This window comes from Coregonus lavaretus (genome assembly GCF_964263955.1).
Source record: "Coregonus lavaretus genome assembly, chromosome: 5".
Lineage (NCBI taxonomy): Eukaryota > Metazoa > Chordata > Actinopteri > Salmoniformes > Salmonidae > Coregonus > Coregonus lavaretus.
In genome coordinates, this window is record NC_139992.1 from 17292120 (window position 1) to 17311461 (window position 19342).

At 43.4% G+C, this 19342-nt stretch overlaps 1 protein-coding gene across 1 annotated transcript in view; it reads right to left on the bottom strand.

Annotated features, from left to right (window-relative positions):
* Window positions 1–19342, bottom strand: part of LOC311128726 (titin-like) — a gene marked incomplete at its 5' end in the record, with an annotated part of 168109 nt that overhangs the window by 59746 nt on the left and 89021 nt on the right. Inside the window, 25 exons of the mRNA XM_084160971.1 lie at window positions 75–488; window positions 617–916; window positions 1058–1342; window positions 1547–1858; window positions 1968–4937; window positions 5127–5420; window positions 5895–6194; window positions 6414–6698; window positions 6810–7118; window positions 7224–7526; window positions 7749–8048; window positions 8235–8516; window positions 8654–8956; window positions 9226–9528; window positions 9802–10083; window positions 10365–10515; window positions 10613–10761; window positions 11702–12016; window positions 12231–12530; window positions 12709–13005; window positions 15305–15622; window positions 15735–16034; window positions 16124–16253; window positions 16445–16629; window positions 17890–18198. Of these exons, the coding sequence (XP_084017097.1) occupies window positions 75–488; window positions 617–916; window positions 1058–1342; window positions 1547–1858; window positions 1968–4937; window positions 5127–5420; window positions 5895–6194; window positions 6414–6698; window positions 6810–7118; window positions 7224–7526; window positions 7749–8048; window positions 8235–8516; window positions 8654–8956; window positions 9226–9528; window positions 9802–10083; window positions 10365–10515; window positions 10613–10761; window positions 11702–12016; window positions 12231–12530; window positions 12709–13005; window positions 15305–15622; window positions 15735–16034; window positions 16124–16253; window positions 16445–16629; window positions 17890–18198 (9696 nt within the window). The remainder of the gene's footprint in view (window positions 1–74; window positions 489–616; window positions 917–1057; window positions 1343–1546; window positions 1859–1967; window positions 4938–5126; window positions 5421–5894; window positions 6195–6413; window positions 6699–6809; window positions 7119–7223; window positions 7527–7748; window positions 8049–8234; window positions 8517–8653; window positions 8957–9225; window positions 9529–9801; window positions 10084–10364; window positions 10516–10612; window positions 10762–11701; window positions 12017–12230; window positions 12531–12708; window positions 13006–15304; window positions 15623–15734; window positions 16035–16123; window positions 16254–16444; window positions 16630–17889; window positions 18199–19342) is intronic.

Sequence of the window (19342 nt, forward strand, 5' to 3'; positions counted from 1 at the left end):
ACACAAAAATCACTATTCTATTATGTGTGGATATGTTGTGAATAACATTGATTGCAAAAAAAAATATTACGTACGCATCTGTTCCTTGATCTCATAAGCGTCCCTAGTTTCAGTGTACGAACTGCGACCCATGATATTTCTTGCGGCCACCCGGAATCTGTACTTCATACCCTCCTTGAGTCCACTAACTGAAAGGGTTAAATGTTTAACAGTTGTGTATGCCATCCATTGTGGTTCTGGCTTCTCTTCCTCTGGTTCTTCAACCACCACAGGTGCAGGTACAGGAGGAGGAGCAGCTTCCTCTCCTTCTACTGGTTCTGCTGGTTCAACTGGTTCTGGTTCTGGTTTGGGTGGGATCAGCCCCAGGTATTCAACTATATAACCATCTATCTTAGCTCCTCCATCACCCAATGGTTTCAGCCATCCCAGAAGTGCACTGTTCTTTGTAATTTCCAATACATCAATCTGCGGGCATGGTTCAGGTTTGCCTGAGGAGAAGATAGCCAGCAAAATTTCGTCAACATTCAGACTTAAATAATTGAAGGCTAGGCATCTAGTGCATCTAATGAATGATCATTAGATCATGAATGAAGAGGTCAAACAAAAGGGTACTTACTGACAGGATCAGATGCCATGTAGGACTTTGGTGAGACCTTCGCAACTCCAGGACCATATTCATTCACAGCTGTGACTCTAAAGAAATACTCTGTGCCTGAAACAAGTTTCTTGACGTTGGTTTCAGTCTGTTCAATATTGTTTGCGACTGGTCCCCAGGTCTTGCGGTCAATTTCACGCTTCTCAATAATGTAATGGGTGACTGCACTGCCACCATTGTTCTCAGGTTGTGACCATGCCAGTTTGGCGGACGTCTGTTTAATATCTGTGGCATCCAGACCCACTACAGGCCCTGGGGTATCTGTTGAGGGGAATAAACGTATAATCACATTGACATTTTTATGGAGTACAACATATTATAAAATGATTGCCAGATATTCAAACTGCAAGCAGCAATAGAGCAATGCAGTAGTTCTGAGATGAGAGAAAACACACAACTTACCCAGTACTTTGACATTGACAAACACTGCCTTCTCCCCAGCTGGGCTGGACAGGGTCAGGGAGTATTTGCCTGAATCATCCCGTGTACTTTCAGGGATAACCAGGAAGGTCATTGTGTCAATGATGTCCACATGGCCCTTCCTGACAACGTTATCGATGCCCATTCTTCTCCAGGAGACTTTGGGTGCTGGTCTTCCCTTGATGGTTGCCACCAGTCGGATGGGACATCCGGCCCTGACTGTCAGACCCTCCTTCAGACTAGCATCCATGTCAATTTCAGGTGCCTCTGTTGGTCGAAGAAGGTGTAGATAGATGTATTAGTGTGATGATACACTAATGATCTTTCACACAATGTCATTAAACTGAAATATGCCACATTAAAAAAACGGTAGTACTATTTACTATTCACTGACTAAGTCGCTTGGGATAAGCGCGTCTGCTAAATGACAAAAAATGTGAATGTAAAATGTAAATGTATTTTAGGACTCACCAAGGATATCCTTCGGTTGCACGGGCATCGTAAGATCCGCCGTTAAGCTCATACCGCATTGATTTTGTGCAGAAACGCGGAATTCATACCATTCATGATCATCCAGACTGGAAACAGTGAATTCACACACAATCAGCTGGGCTGCGACATTACACCTCTTCCAGGCCGCATCCTTGTTGCCCTTAATCCTCATTTCCACCACATAACCAATGATAGGAGCTCCACCATCAGAAACAGGCTTTGTCCACTTCAGTGTTACCGAGGTCCTTGTACTGTCACCAACCTTCAGATTCGTTGGAGGGGCTGGGACATCTGAAAATGTCAAAACAAAATAAACAAACTGCATATTAACACAGATACTTTGGATATGCAAAGTGAATGTATGATTTTATAATATTTAGAACTGCTATACTGTACATACCAAGAGAATCTCTGGCGGCGAGTGATCTTGAGGGTTTGCTTGGTTCACCAAATCCGATTTCATTCTCAGCCCTGACGCGGAACTGATATTCATGATCACGCAGCAAACCGGTGACAGTCAGTTGGGTCGAATCAATGGAGTGCTTTGTGCAAGGAGACCATCGTACGGCAAATTCTTCTTTTTTCTCCAGAATATAACCAGAGATTTCCTTTCCACCGTTATTCTCAGGAGGGTTCCATGTAACGGTCATCTCCTCCTTGGAGATCTTGAAAACTTCTGGTGCTTCTGGAATGCCAGGTTTACTGAATTCGGTCCTTGCCACAATCGGTGTGCTCTCCACTGCAGGACCTGCCCCCATCTTGTTTTCTGCACGCACTCTGAATATATATTCATTTCCTTCTACAAGGCGGGTTACTTTAGCAGAGTTGGTGATCACAGCAGAAGAATGTATGGACCACACCATTCTCTTCTTCTCACACTTCTCTATGATGTAGTTATAAATTTCACATCCACCATCATCCTTTGGCATATCCCATGTCAACATGCACCTATCCACTGTAACACCATCTACAACTAGGTTGCTGATAGGACCAGGTCTATCAAGCACACACACATTCGCCCATCCAGTGGCTGTTCCAGCACTATTGGTAGCAGTGATGTTATATTTTCCAGTATCTCCACGCCTTGAGTTTGTCAACAGGAATTTAGAGAACTCTACACCTGCTTCTATTTGGAGCCTTGGGCTCTTGGTGATGTCCCCTGTGTCATTCTCCTTTGTCCACTTGACTTCCGGAGCTGGTTTTCCCTTGACATCAGCTTCAATTGGAATGGCGTCCCCAGCGTTAACCACTAGAGTCCATTGCAACTTCATCTTGATCTCTGGCACCACTAACTGTTCTTTAACCTCAACCTCAGCAGTTGTCACCCAGTTGCTCTCACCTCCTTCATTCTTTGTCTGTACCCTGAACTGGTAAATTTCGTTTTCAATGCACTTGTCTGCCATGAAGTAAGTTTCCTTAATTGCACCCTTGTGCAGTCTCTCCCATTCCTCTGCCACTTTAGGTTTCTTTTCAACATTGTAGCCCAGGTTACGGCTGCCACCATCATAGTCTGGCCTCTTCCATTTCAGGAAGACGAATGTCTTGCCGATCTCAGATATAATGAAGTCAATAGGATCACCAGGCTTCTCAATGGGATCAACAGCAAGGATGGCTGTTTTGGTCTCTGTTGAAGGTCCAGCACCAATTTTGTTCTCTGCACTCACACGGAAGAAGTATTCACAACCCTCCTGGAGTGGTGCCTTCATAAGGCGTTTGGTGCAATCATTTGATACCACTGTCCAATTCCTTTGACTAGGTTGACGGCACTCAATAATGTACTGTGTTATTTCAGTTCCTCCATTATCCTCTGGGTTCTCCCAGGAAACCATGCAGGATTCTTTTGTCACATAAGTGGTCTTCAGATTCTGACAGACGCCTGGAGTGTCAAGCACATTCACAATAATGGTAGCCTGTGCTTGACCACTGCTGTTTTTAGCAAGGATAGCATACTTTCCGTAGTCTTGCCTTACTGCGTCTGAAATCACCAGCTCAACCAGAGGGTAGTTGTTGTTCATCTCAGTACGCTTGTCTATGCCTAAAATCTTGGCATCCTTAGACCAAGTGATATCAGGATCTGGTCTACCTTTAACTCTAGTAACAAGGTTGATACTCTGTCCCACCCTAACTGTCAGAAGGTCACGGCAAGCAACATCAACTGTCAGCTCTGGGGGAACCAGAATGTCCTTGGCAAGGACTGTTTCTGAGAGCTCTGTAGGTTTTCCATCTCCAATAATATTGGAAGCGCTAATGCGGAACCTGTATTCCATGCCCTCAGTAAGTCCCATTGCTCTAAATGCGCACATCGGGATGAGATCCTTATGGACTTTCTCCCATTTGGCGCTGCTTGATTTCTGACATTCAACTATATAACCTAAGATGGGGCTGCCTCCATCTCTTGTTGGCTTGGTCCACACCAAGTCAGCATATGACTTGCTCCAGTCCCTCAGTTTAGGGTTTAATGGGGGTCCTGGCCTAGTAATAGGACGAGTGCACTTCACAGGATCTGATACAGGAGAGGGCTCACTGACGCCAGCAACGTTCTCAGCAAAGATTCTGAACTCGTAGCTGTTGTTCTCGAACAGACCGGATGCTCTGTATCGGAGATCCAATACAGGTGTCTTGTTGACACGGATCCATTTCCCTGTCATTTCTCTGCGCTCTACTACATAGCCACTGACTGGACTGCCACCATCAAATTCGGGCAGAGTCCATTCTATGGTCACAGCATTCTCTGTGATATCAGAGCAGGTTGGCTGGCCTGGTGGGCCAGGTGGATCAAACATATGTTTGGCAATAGTGGGAGGACTCTCAAGTCCAGCACCAATTCCCACCTTGTTTTCTGCACGGACACGCAGAATATATTCACGACCTTTCTCCAATCGAGAAATTTTTGCCTTTGTACCAGTGCATCCTGAGCACACAACTGACCATGGTTCCCAGGCCTTTTTGGTATCCTTTTTCTCAACAATATAACACGTCAATGGAGTGCCACCATCATCTTTAGGTGGTCTCCAGTTGATGACCATGTGGTCAGGGGTAACTTCAAGGATGTTGATAGGGCCAATGGGGGCACCTGGGACATCGAGCACAGTGACGTGCAGAGCAACAGTCTTGCTTCCAGCAGGGTTTGCCACGGTGAGGAGATACTCTCCAGTGTCACCTCTGACACACCCAGTGATGGTGAGAGATGTGTTCATGCCCTCAGTGTCAATCTTGACGTTGCCCTTTGTTGCCAGTTCCTTTCCGTCACTCACCCACTTGGCTGTGGGAGTGGGAATTCCTTTCATGACTGCTGGGAGTACGATAGTGCTTCCAGCCTTGACAATCAGACCCTCAATAAGCTTCACATCCACTGAAATTGTTGGTGGCACTGAAAAATAAAACATAAGGTGTCAATGTTAGACTTTGAGGCAGGTGGGCTGTCATCATTTACTAAAGATATGATAATTGGTGAAGGATTAAGTTTCCCCCTTAATATGTAAGCGCTTTGAGCGTCTAGAAAAGCTCTTTATAAATCCAGTCAATTATTTATTATTATTATTGATAAAATAAGTCTTACAGAGTTTCTCCTGGCAGGTTACAGGGACACTGGTGTCTGGACGGCTCACGCCAACAGCATTCTGGGACTTCACACGGAACCTGTATGTCTTTCCCTCCTCCAGTCCAGTGACATGGCTATGAGGATTAGTGACAGTCTTGAAGGTGACCCAGTCTTTTCCCTCTCCCTCCTGGTGTTCAACGATGAATCCAGTGATTTCACTTCCTCCGTCGCGGTCTGGCCAATCCCATTGGAGCCAGACTTCAGTCTTGTCTATGTCGATGTGATGCAGATTCTTTGGTGGACCGGGTGGATCTGAAAATCATTTACATTTTGAAAATCAAACGATGAATAGTAATAGATGGTTGATAAACATTTGGGAAATTGTCACTGAAGTGTTCAAACACTTATAGAATATAATTGTATTATCCATCCGAGGATGGCAAATATTTTTCTACCATTCTCCGATGGGCAATAACATTCTAATCTATTTTATCCCTTACAGAAAAAACACATGATTTCACATGTGGAAAATCATATGATTTCACGTGAAATTTCTCATGTGAAAACATGTGTTTTTGGAAAATTTCACATGTGATTAAAAAAATGAAGGTGTACTTTCATGTTATCACATGTTGCTTTACACGTTGTCACATGTTATCACATTAGATCACGTGATCACGTGAAAACATGATTTTGGAACACTTCACATGTGATCACGTGAAATTCATGTGGTTTTTCCGTAAGGGTATTACATTCTATTCCATTCTTATTATCATCAGTACTCACAAAGAGGATCAACAGCCTTGATCGGCGTCTTAGTAATGATGTAGGCACTTCTGCCAAACTGGTTCTCAGCAGCAACACGGAACAGATACTGGATGCCTTCCATAAGATACAGAGCCATCAGACTAGGCTTCTTGTTTGATGCAGCGACTGGCACCCATTTCTCAGCCGCCACGTCTTTCTTTTCCACAACGTAGTGAGAGATGACAGCCCCTCCATCATCCTCAGGAACCTTCCAGGTCAGGTAGGCTGACTCACTGGTGATCTCAGAGATTTTCAGATCCCGAGGAGGTCCGGGTTTATCTAGATAAACATGCAAATATTAATCAATTAAATCAACACAACATGTTCCTTTTTTACTTATTGAAATCAATTATATGTCCCAACAAACAAGCCTAAAATCAACAGCAAACAGTACATTGAATTTTGTGTTGACTATGCATAATTAGAGCAACTTTTTGTTGGGATTTTTCTCAAATAAACAAACTTCGTATTAATTGTTCTCAGTTAAATGTAACATACCTAAGGTGAGCACTGCGCATGTAGCGGACTTCTTTCCAGCTGCATTTTCAATAGTGAGTGTGTAGTTGCCGCTGTCTGAGCGGACACAGTTGAGCATAACAAGTTTGCTGCCAGTGGCAGTGGCTGCAATGGTACAACGATCTGCGGGAACCTCTTCTCCATTCTTCTGCCATACTACAGTGGGAGGTGGCATGCCCTTGATCACTGAACTGAGAGTGATATTAGTTCCTACCATCGCAAGATGGTCACGGGACATATTGGCATCAAGCAGCAACTCTGGTTTCTCTGTATAGGGATAAAACATAATATATTATTGTACAAGTTGTACATAGAATTATTGATGATCATTTCCACATTGATATGAAGTTAATAATAAATATAAAATGAACTACTTACCCAGTCTGTCATGTACTTTCACTGTTTGCTTACAAGGGGCAGGCTCAGAGGGTCCAGCAGCATTCACAGTGAAGACCCTGATGTTGTACTCTGCTCCGTCTTCCAGGCCCTTTAGAACATAGTTGCATTCTGGACACTCTTCAGGAGTCTCATTTCCATTTGACCATTCTACTGCACCAACCTTCTGGTACTCAACAAGGTAACCAAAGATTTTGCCTTTGCCATCATGGCGAGGTAGCTGCCATTTCAGGCTTACGGTATCCTTGGTCTTGTCGATTGCCTCTGGCAGTACAGGGGGGCTGGGAGGAACTATACAGAGAGTAAATACATCAGTTACCAATCCTAACTTCATATAAATAATTTACAATAGACCAAATAGCTTATCAGGCTTTTTTAAATAGTTAATAGACTTACCAATTGGATCTTTGGCAAGAATTGTGTTTGATGGGGGACTAGGGTCACCAGTGCCGATTTCATTCTCTGCCATAACCCGGAATTGATATTGACAGCCTTCTATAAGGTCAAGCACCCTGAATTGAGTAGCTGGGTAGAGGGGTTCTCTGGTGGCACGAGACCATCTCTTTGCAGCTGGCTCCTTCTTCTCCAAGATGTAGTTAGTGATGGGCTTGCCGCCATCACGAGGTCTGCTCCAAAGCACAAGGCAGTTGTCAGCGTACACCTCCCTCACGTTGGGCATCTCTGGTGCCTCAGGCACTCCTGTAAAATACAGGATAACAAGTCACATTAGGAACAGCAACGATGGCACTCAAGTGGACAAAAAAAAAAAAGTAAATCATGTTGTTGTCCCAAATGGCACCCTATTCTCTGTATAGGCCAAGGCCCATAGGGTTCTGGTCAAAAGTAGTGCACTATGTAGGGAATAAGGTGCCATTTGAGACAAAACCTAAATAATGACAATCTATTGCAGTGATTACGTACTGAAGAGATCTTTGGCTCTCATCTCCTCTGAATCCAGTGGGTCACTGATTCCGTACATGTTCTCGGCACAGATTCTCATGATGTACTCTTTTCCCTCAATCAACCTGGGGATTTTGCATGTCAACTTCGTCGAAGCAGATGTTACAGTCCTCCAGACATCACTGTTGACGTCTCTCTGGTCAATGATGTAGTTGGACACGTCCACTCCGCCAGAATCAAGAGGAGGTTTCCAGGAGATCACCATAAACTCTCTGTGAACTTCATCAAAGATGACTGGACCCACTGGCGGTGTGGGGCGATCTGGAAAGGAAACCATAATGTGTTGGTCACTTTGGTTCATAATTTATGATAAAGGTTTGGTCACTTTGGTTCAAAACCTTAACTTTGGTTGATAAGCTATGATTTTTTTTTTTTTTACATTAAGTAAACAAATAATATTAGGGGCCATTGATGGGAGATTTTCAGCTTGACTGAATGACAACTTACCTACAATGGTTACATTGCAAATGCCCTTACGAGAGCCGGTGCTGTTTTCAACCAGCACGCAGTATCTGCCGCTGTGCTCGCGCTTAGCTTTCATAAGGCCTAAAGTCATGGTGGTCAGTGAGTTCTTGAACTTGATGTGCTGATCTGCCTTCAGCTCTTCGTCATCTCTGTACCACATGATAGATGGAGAGGGCTTTCCGGTGTAGCGACCCTGGAGAGCCAGGCTCTCCCCAACACGGATGATGATCTTGTCACGGAAGTCAAGCTCAATGGTTGGGGGTTCTGAAAAAAATACATTTAATATCATTACTAACTGCCATTAGCAAAGATTTCAATTCAAAACATCCTCTGTTTTTGGTATTCTACAATCAAGTTTAATCAAAGTGATTTGGTAAAGTAGAAAACGGCGACCATCTCACCAAGTTCATCTTTGCAGGTGATTGGTTTGGTGCAGAACGATGGCTTGCTGGGCCCAATTTCATTCACAGCGCTAACTCTGAACTCATAGGTGTCCCCATCTCTCAGACCGTCGTAGGTGTATCTCCTCTCCATCAGTTTCTCCTTGGTCAGCCGTGTGAACTTGTCCTTGCCGATCATACGGGCCTCCAGGATGTACTTGGTGACCTCTGACCCTCCGTCAGACGCAGGAGGTTTCCATGTTAAGCTAATGTAGTCTCTATGAACCGCTGTTACTTCAAGTTCCTCTGGGCGGTCTGGAACGGCTGGGTAACACAACACAATAAGATGAGTCATTATCACATCACATAACATTTTTTAAATGTCATAATAAGAAAGGACATGTATTTATTTACAGAAAATGAAAAAAAAGTAATTATCTTTTTTTTATTTTTAGGGAGTGCTGAAAGAACCCACACTGGCAGTGGTACAATGTACTGTACATGTGCATGAGAGGCAGCGGCTTAGACCGCTTGACCACCTCAGGCCAAGAAAAAGTCATCTAGATATAGTTATGTATGTAGACCAGACTTACTGATGGGATCCTTTATGATGATTTCACATGCAGTGTTAGCGAAGGGTCCAACTCCAATGGAGTTCTCAGCTGCAATTCTAAAGAAGTAAGCCTTTCCGTTCTGCAGCCCGTGGGCCACGGCAGTGTGTCTGGTGACTGTGTAGGACAGGGCAGTCCAGGCCTTCCTCTCCGCCTCGCGCTTCTCAATGACGTAGTTGGTGATGGCAGAACCACCATCATCCTCAGCACAGAACCAGGACAGCTTGCAGGAGTCACTAGTGAGGTTCTCTGCGGTGAAGGGTACGCCAACTGGACCAGGGACATCTGAGGAAGAACATGAAAGACTGTGAGACGTCTGTTCTATTTGTGGTAACATGCATGGTTGTTATGGAGCTGCTACAGGGACAGCAGAGAAAAACTAAATAAGTTGTGTACAAGAGATAATAACTTGTGGACACAAGAGTGTTTTTCCACATTACAATTTAAGTATCTAAGCTTGAGTATCACATACACTTCTTTAAGTGTCGTCCTGGTTCTGCATGTGTATGAGTTCCTATCTTACTTATTGATTCTTTCCAGTAATTTCTACATTCTTACCCAGGACATCAACAATGATAGACCTCTTCTTTTCTCCTCCTGAGTTGGCAGCAGTCAGAGTATAGACTCCTTGGTGTCTTCTGGTGCAGGGCTTGATGACCAGCGATGAGCTGATGGCGGTGGTCTCAACTACACCTTCTGGTGGTAGAACACCGTCATCGCGGCTCCATTTGATCTCTGGAGCAGGCTGGCCAGACACGAAGGCCAGGATGCGGATCACACCACCGGCATGGACTACCATCCTTTCCTTCACTGTGGCATCAAGGTCAACCTCAGGAGCAACTGTGATAGGCATAAAAACATCATATTATCATTCAATTTATCCCAAACAGATCAACTAGATCACAATTTCGGGGAACAGATGAAGAATTTAAAACCATGATATTATCATATATGGATATAAACAGGTCAATAAAGAAAGCAGGAAGAGGACATTGGTTTGTCGGTAGGTACATTTCAATGAAGTATGAATAGAGGATAATGATTAATCTATTAATCAATCTATTTATCCTAAAACAAGAGATCATAATTTCAAGAAGGATTAATTTAAGAAGTTAACTCACTTGTCCTGTCTTCAACCTTAATAGCGTCTGGAACTTCACCGGGTTCGCTGGGGCCTGCAGCATTCAACGCTGTCACTCTAAACTTGTAGAATCCACCTGTCTTCAATCCAGTAACGACCAACTTGGTGCTTCTGTGCTCCTTGTCTTTAGCCTGAAACAAAAACATATGTTATGTAAAACTTGTGCACATACAGGTTACCGTATTTGGAAAAAAACATTCAAATTACAAAAACGATCATTATACTTACTTTAACCCATTTGTCTGTTCCATCCTCTGAGTATTCAACAATATATCCCGTGATCTTAGATCCACCATCCTTCAGGGGTGGGATCCAGACCAGATCCACTGATGACTTGGTCCAGTCTGTGACCTTTGGTGTTGGAGGTCCAGGGACAGCTACACAATAAAATACAAACCATGTTTAAAACACTGAAATATGGTTGAAAAATCTGTGCAATAACCATTAAAAACAAAAACTAAGTTTTAAGTGAGAAGTAGGCATTGGTCTGAAGCCGAAAAAGCTATTCACATGAGCACCACAATGACTACTCCACCCATGCGTTAATCAAGGTTTTCCAGCACACAGCTTTGACCTAATACAGTAGCTATGTTGGTCTATTGTACTTCAAACAATGGCTGAATCTCAAACCGAACACTTCGAACCCACTGGGCACAGATGTCAATTCAATGTCTATTCCACGTTGGTTCAATGTAATTTCATTGAAATGACGTGGAAACAAGGTTGATTCAACCAGTGTGTGCCCAGTGGGAAGACTCAATCACTTGATATGCGGATTCACAAGTCAATCAAGTAAATCTCTAAAATAGTCTGAATAAGTCAACATAAATCAAGAAATCTTAAAAATAATAAAAAATAATTGCAGAGCTGGTCTTAGTCGCACATCTAGCAAAGGACTTTAGTGCTTGAAGGAGTGGTATTTCTGACATTTCAAAATGTACACGACAACTTGTCCATTAGCTAGCTAGCTATCTAGCTAGCTTAGCCTGAGCCAGCCACTTCATATGAAACTAAATTGAAGCTAACCACAGCTAGCTAGCAGCAGGCAGTCTACAACAAGCCAAATCAGCTGATGAAATCACTGGTGACCGATATACTTGCACATATTTTGTGCAGAAATGGAGAGATGTTGTTTTCTTTTTACAACTTTCTCCCTGTCTATCGGAGTTTGCATCTGTGTCACTCCCTGAGTGCACTGCCCATGTTTGATAGCTACTACAAGACTGGTTCCGGGAGAATGCACACAAATAGATTTTTTAATGTGGAATATTGGTAAGTGGCAGTTGGGACGTCGAGTGTGCATCGTACAATACTTACAGATAGGATCTCTGGCGAAGATGGGGTCGGTGCACGCGCTAGGAGGTCCACATCCTGCTGCGTTGATAGCTGTGACCCGGAAGAGGTACTGTGACCCCTCAATGAGTCCAGTCACATTATGGGACACCTCGAGAGGCATGACCCGGATGGGGTCGCGCGTCACCCTGTTCCAGCGCTTAGAGGTGGTTTCCTTACGCTCCAGCCAATAGCCAATCACTGGACTGCCTCCATCGTCTTCTGGCTCTTCCCAGTTGACCATCATGGAATCATGGTCAACGGCTGAAATGGTTGGCTTTTCGCATTGGCCAGGAACAGCTTTAGAAAAAACAAACAAACACGAACTCTGTTAAACTTCACTTCAACATTTTCAGGTTTTTCATCAGACTTGTGTATTATGATGTGAATGATCACTGTAAAGCACTTTGTGACAACTACTAATGAAAGAAATGCTTTCTACATACATGTGATTGACTGATTGACTGATGCAAATCCTTTTATGAAAACATGATATTTTGCTCTCTATACTTACCATAGAGTTTCCTGGCTTCTTCAGGTTCACTATCCAGAGGCTCTCCAACTCCGTATTTGTTCTGAGCACAAATTCGGAACACATACTCATGCCCTTCCATCAGGCCCTCCACCGTCCAGATACGCTCCTTGGGTTCGTTGGTCACAGGGATCCATGTCTTCCTGTTGGCTACACGCCTCTCAATGACGTAGTTGGTCACCTTGGAGCCACCGTCATCCTTAGGTGGCAGCCATGACAGGGTGATCTTCTCAGCATCGACCTCCTCAAACTTCACTGGACCGGATGGTGGTCCAGGACGTCCTGAAGAAAGGAAGCGATACCATTTGTTAAGTGAAATGAAAACTTTTAATAATGTAATTTGTTGATTTTCTTGGCTGTGAAAATATGATAACACCGTTGAAATTCAACATGTTTATTATGTAGGTCAGTCTGGATAAGAGCATCTGCTAAATGACTCAAATGTAAAGAAGAAGTTTACCCAAGACGTTGAGTCTCATCTCCTTGGAGGCCTTTCCTAGGCTGTTACTGGCTGTGATAGTGTAGAGGCCTGTATCTGAGCGCTTGCCCTGCTGGATCAGCAGTACACAGCTATCATCAGACACAATCTTGTTGATGTGCTCATCATATGCAACCTCAATCTTGTCTTCACCCTTGTGGGCTGGAGCCTTGAGCCAGGTGAGAGTGGGGAACGGACAGCCCCTGATCTTCGCCTTGATGCTGATATCAGCTCCTTGTTCAACCTCCATGAACTCCTCCAGGTCAATAGCAGGAGCACCTGAGAGACAAACAATGGCAACCATTTTAGAAAATTACTTATTTTCTTTTAGACACTTAACACCTTTTAACACCAGAGGCGTCATGCCCATAGGGGGCACAGGGGAATGTGACCCTCAGATTTGTCCTCTTAAAAAAAAAAGATATATATATATACAGTACCAGTCAAAGGTTTGGACACACCTACTCATTCCATGGTTTTTCTTTATTTTTACTATTTTCTACATTGTAGAATAATAGTGAAGACATCATAACCATGAAATAACACATATGGAATCATGTAGTAACCAAAACAAATCAAAATATATTTTATATTTCAGATTCTTCAAAGTAGCCACCCTTTGCCTTGATGACAGCTTTGCACACTCTTGGCATTCTCACAACCAGCTTCATGAGGTAGTCACCTGGAATGCATTTCAATTAACAGGTGTGCCTTGTTAAAAGTTAATTTGTGGAATTTCTTTCCTTCTTAATATGTTTGAGACAATCAGTTGTGTTGTGACAAGGTAGGGTTGGTATACAGAAGATAGCCTTATTTGGTAAAAGACCAAGTCCATATTATGGCAAGAACAGCTCAAATAAGCAAAGAGAAACGACAGTCCATTATTACTTTAAGTCAATCCGGAAAATGTCAAGAGTCGCAAAAAACATCAAGGGCTATGATGAAACTGGCTCTCATGAGGACCGCCACAGGAAAGGAAGAGGATAAGTTAATTAGAGTTACCAGCCTCAGGAATGCTTAAATAAATGCTTCACAGAGTTCAAGTAACAGACACATCTCAACATCAACTGTTCAGAGGAAACTGCGTGAATCAGGCCATCATGGTTGAATTGCTGCAAAGAAACCACTACTAAAGGACAACAATAAGAAGAAGAGACTTGCTTTGGCCAAGAAACACGAGCAATGGATATTAGACCGGTGGAAATCTGTCCTTTGGTCTGATGAGTCCAAATTTGAGATTTCTGGTTCCAACTGCCTTGTCTTTGTGAGACGCAGAGTAGGTGAACGGATGATCTCCGCATGTGTGGTTCCCACCGTGAAGCATGGAGGAGGAGGTGTGATGGTGCTTTGCTGGTGACACTGTCAGTGATTTATTTACAATTCAAGGCACACTTAACCAGCATGGCTACCACAGAATTCTGCAGCGATACGCCATCCCATCTGGTTTGCGCTTAGTGGGACTATCATTTGTTTTTCAACAGGACAATGACCCAACACACCTCCAGGCTGTGTAAGGGCTATTTGACCAAGAAGGAGAGTGATGGAGTGCTGCATCAGATGACCTGGCCTCCACAATCACCCGCCCTCAACCCAATTGAGATAGCTTGGGATGAGTTGGACCGCAGAGTGAAGGAAAAGCAGCCAACAAGTACTCAGAATATGTAGGAACTCCTTCAAGACTGTTGGAAAAGCATTCCAGGTGAAGCTGGTTGAGAGAATACCAAGAGTGTGCAAAGCTGTCATCAAGGCAAAGGGTGGCTATTTGCAGAATCTCAAATATAAAATATATTTTGATTTCTTTAACACTTTTTTGGTTACTACATGATTCCATATGTGTTATTTCATAGTTATGATGTCTTCACTATTATTCTACAATGTAGAAAATAGTAAAAATAAAGACAAAAACCCTTGAATGAGTAGGTGTGTCCAAACGTTTGACTGGTACTGTATATATATACTGTAAATATATTTTTCTCTCTCTCTGTAATACTACTAGCAACCTAGTAATTTTATTAAGTCAGCTTTAGCTATACCAGATAAGTTCCCAAACTCATAACTAGCTACCAAGAAGCCATTTCAGGTAATTGATCAAGTTAGAGTACATAGTTAGACAAGCTATCTTAGCTGGCATGCCTGCTGGCAAGGTTGGTAGACTTTAGAAAAGCAAGCAATAACTAAATGTACTGAATAAGACTCAAATTCCTTTAACTTTTACCCAGATTTCAACAGATATGCGGAGAAGCATATTTAGAGGATAGAGACAGATCAAGAGGTATGCTTAGATATGCAGAAAAATGTATATATGTTTTACATAGAATTAATCATAATGATTATGGCTCTAGATTGCAGAAAAAAAGCTGTATCAGGTGTTTGAAAAATGCTAAATTCTCCAATTTACGGTTGGGGGGCCTAGCCCCCCTCTGGACCACCCCCCAGGCATCCTCACGCACTTTGTGCCCCCTCAGATTTTTGGGATGCATGACGCCCCTGCCTAACACTTTTAAATCACCTAACACATAACACCATAGAACAATGTATTTGTATTAATGAAGCAACCATCTACTTTATTTAAACGTACGTGTCTGGTCTTGGATGACGACTGGTCCAACGGTAGATGATGGTCTGCTGGGGCCGGCTTCATTCACGGCTTTGACACGGAACTCATACTCTTCTCCTTCAGTCAGGTCCTCAACCTTGAAGGTGAGGTCCTCAATATCACGTCTGTTGCACTGTCTCCAGGCCTGCTTCTGAGATCCACTACTGTCCCAGCACAGACGCTCAATAGTGTAGTGTGTCACTGGAGCTCCACCGTCATTCCTGGGTGGCTTCCAAGTCAGGGTGGCTGTGCCCTTAGTCACTTCTTGAATCTTCACCCTTGTGGGAGCATCAGGAGGATCTGAACAAAAATAATACAAGGAATGATTAGAAACTGCTGGTACAATAGAACAGGTGTGTTTGTTCTATAGAACAGGTTGGTTCTATGGATGAAGTGAATGTTGTTCGCTTACGGATAGGATCTCTAGCCTTTGAACGCTCAATGGTCTCAACTAGTGGTCCAAATCCAAAGCGGTTCTCCGCCCGGATACGGAACAGGTAATCCTGTCCCTCAATGAGGTCGGGCACAATAAAGGACTGGGCGGCACAGGCTGGGTTGCACTTGGTCCAAGCTTTTCCTTCCACAGTCTTCTTCTCAATGAAGTAACTCTTGACCCTCTCACCACCGTCACTATCTGGAGCCTTCCATGTAAGTCTACATGTGCCTCTTGTGATGTCTGTGACTTTGAGGTCTTTGGGTGGGCCAGGCAGATCTGAAAATAAGGTTTTGCTAATGGTTAGGAATCTTGTAAAAGACTTGGCCCATTTGTTTATCCAACTGTGTTATTTAGTTTTTACTTACCAAGGACATTGACTCTGACTTTCATGCTCTTGTGTCCAGCTGCGTTTTCCGCTGTGATGATGTAACGTCCGGCATGTTTGAGGTGGCTCTCAGGGATGGTGATGACTGATGTTGTATCAGTTGACACGATCTGAGTAGAGACATTTACAAAATACACAACGATTAATACATGAGACTTGAAAACTACAAATAATTGTTTGGATGGAACAAAATAAAAGTCAAAAATGAGCTAACGCTTCAAAAAAGTGAACTATCCCTTTAAACAATAACAAAGCTCGGATTTCTATAGATTTCTCTATTGTATTTTTATAGATTCATTACCATTGAATCGATTGGAAGGATATGGATCTCATTCTTCTTCTCGGTCTCTGCTGTTCCATCCTTGAACTCCCATGTAACTTTAGGAGTGGGACGACCGGTGATAAGAGCTGGAATTTTAATGGTAGTTCCAGCTCTGCAGGACAACAGCTCATGGGCGCTGACCTCCAGAGTAATAGTTGGTTCAGCTGTGAAATAAAAAAGTACATCCGTATTGTATAGTAAAAAGTATAGTATAGTACATCAGTAAAACTCAAATCAACAAGCCAAACTCGCACATAATTAAATGATAATGCCAGAGAAGCCGGTGTTTGGAGGATATATTGCCACAGGTCTCGGGCCGGCAAACCGTGCCAAAATATCCTCCAAACACCGGCTTCGAGGGCATTATCACTTTTATACAACAGGTTACCAATATATTCAAATAATGATTGACATATTTTCATTAAAAACAGTTATTCATTCAATTTCATCCTTCCACATGACATAGTCCCGACACAAATCTAGGGTTGCTACCCAAGCCAGCTGGTCGTTCGTTCTATCGGTTCCGTTGACATACTGGCTGGCAACGTTCTTATCCTTTGTTTACTAGCTAGCCAACTACGACTAATTTACAATCAAGTCAAAAAAGTGCAGCCAGAATAACAGCAAAGTAGCTGCATTTTCAGTTGTTTAAGCTGTTTTCTAGTGACATTTATTTAGATACATCCATAACAATGAGCTAATGAGGCGAGATTTTGCCTGGCATAGAAAATGTGCTTACTCGTCAGGACACTGTTGTTAAGAGGAACTAGCCAACAACACAGCTAACACAACCCCTTCAAACTGAAGCTGGAAAGACTGCAAACTAGCTGCACTTCATTTCACCTTTTTTCAATTAGATTTCTTTGTATATATCCATAAAGATGATGCCAGCTGATTCATGTTTTCGACTGGCTGAGAAACGTTGCCTGCCTGTCTGTCTCGTCCCAACTAGTTCATTACAATGGACAGCTGGAGATCGAATTTGAATATTGAAACAATGTTGCAAATGTCGGAGAGACAGACAGCAACGTTTATACACACCTCCGCTGTTGAAAACTAAATGTTAGTCTAAAAGAAATGTGAGATAATGTCTAGAAGCTTTTTATAGTGGAGATCAAGTTTATAAATTGCTTGGCTGGGCTAATGAAACAGTGAGTTGTGCAGTTAGATGGAACAGAGTAAACAGGCATTTTAACATCATAGATTTAGCCAGTGGTTACTTGTGGAATAGACACTGGCTGGAATGCGGTTTTAACCGATCATCATTCAGGATTAGACCCACCCGTTGTACAAATGTGTAATAATTACTCACTTCACTAGCATGAGTCCCAGTTCAGTTTGTGGTGTGACAATGGCATAGAAGTTGGCAAGGCAGCACAAAACAGAGTTGAGACTCAGGCTATCTATCACTTTACGGCTCTTACTTAAGATGTCCTGGACAGTGATGTCAGCAGAACGTGCGCTTGGTTCAGATTTGCCAGCAGCGTTGACTGCGGTGACTCTGAATCTGATCTTCTGGCCTTCTTTCAGGTCTGGAACGGTGATCTCAGTGGTAGGGTGCAGCTTCTCAGGGTCACTGACTCTCTTCCAATCCAGAGAGTCTGTGTCCTGAACCTCGACTATGTAGCCCTTGACTGGGCTGCCGCCATCTTTCTCTGGTGGGGTCCAGGTGAGAGTGACACTGGTCTTGGTCTTGTCCTTAACCACTGGCATTCCTGGTGCACTAGGGGGATCTGAAAACAAGTCAATGCAAGTTTTACTCAAATGTAATTATGCATTTATTTAATCCTCATTCAAACAGAAAGTCCAGTTGAGGTCAGAAGATCTCTTTCCCAAGTGAAATCTGCCATTATAATGAATAATATAGTCTTCTTGACATACAGTGCATTCGGAAAGTCTTCAGACCTCTTGACCACATTTTGTTATGTTACAGCCTTATTCTAAAATGGATTAAATAGCCCCCCCCCCCATCAATCTACACACAATACCCTATAATGACAAAGCAAAAACAGGTTTTTAATTTATTTTGCTAAAAAATAAATAATGAAATATCACATTTACATAAGTATTCAGACCCTTTACTCAGTACTTTGTTGAAGCACATTTGGCAGAAATTATAGCCTCGATTCTTCTTGGGTATGACGCTACAAGCTTGGCACACCTGTATTTGGGGAGTTTCTCCCATTCTTCTCTGCAGATCCTCTCGAGCTCTGTCAAGTTGGATGGGGAGCGTTGCTGCACAGCTATTTTCAGGTCTCTCCAGAGATGTTAGATCGGGTTCAAGTTCGGGCTCTGGCTGGGCCACTCAAGGACATTCAGAGACTTGTCCCGAAGCCACTCCTGCGTTGTCTTGGCTGTGTGCTTAGGGTTGTTGTCCTGTTGGAAGGCGAACCTTCGCCCCAGTCTGAGGTCCAGAGCGCTCTGGAGCAGGTATTCATCAATGATCTCTCTGTACATTGCTCCATTCATTTTTGCCTCGATCCTGACTAGTCTCCCAGTCCCTGCCGCTGAAAAACATCCCCACAGCATGATGCTGCCACCACCATGCTTCACCGTAGGGATGGTGGCTGGTTTCCTCCAGACGTGACGCTTGGCATTCAGGCCAAAGAGTTCAATCTTGGTTTCATCAGACCAGATAATCTTGTTTCCCATGGTCTGAGAGTCCTTTAGGTGCCTTTTGGCAAACTCCAAGCGGGCTGTCATATGCCTTTTACTGAGGAGTGGTTTCCGTCTGGCCACTCTACCATAAAGGCCTGATTGTTGGAGTGCTGCAGAGATGGTTGTCCTTCTGGATGGTTCTCCCATCTCCACAGAGGAACTCTGGAGCTCTGTCAGAGCGACCATCGGGTTCTTGGTCACTTCCCTGACCAAGGCCCT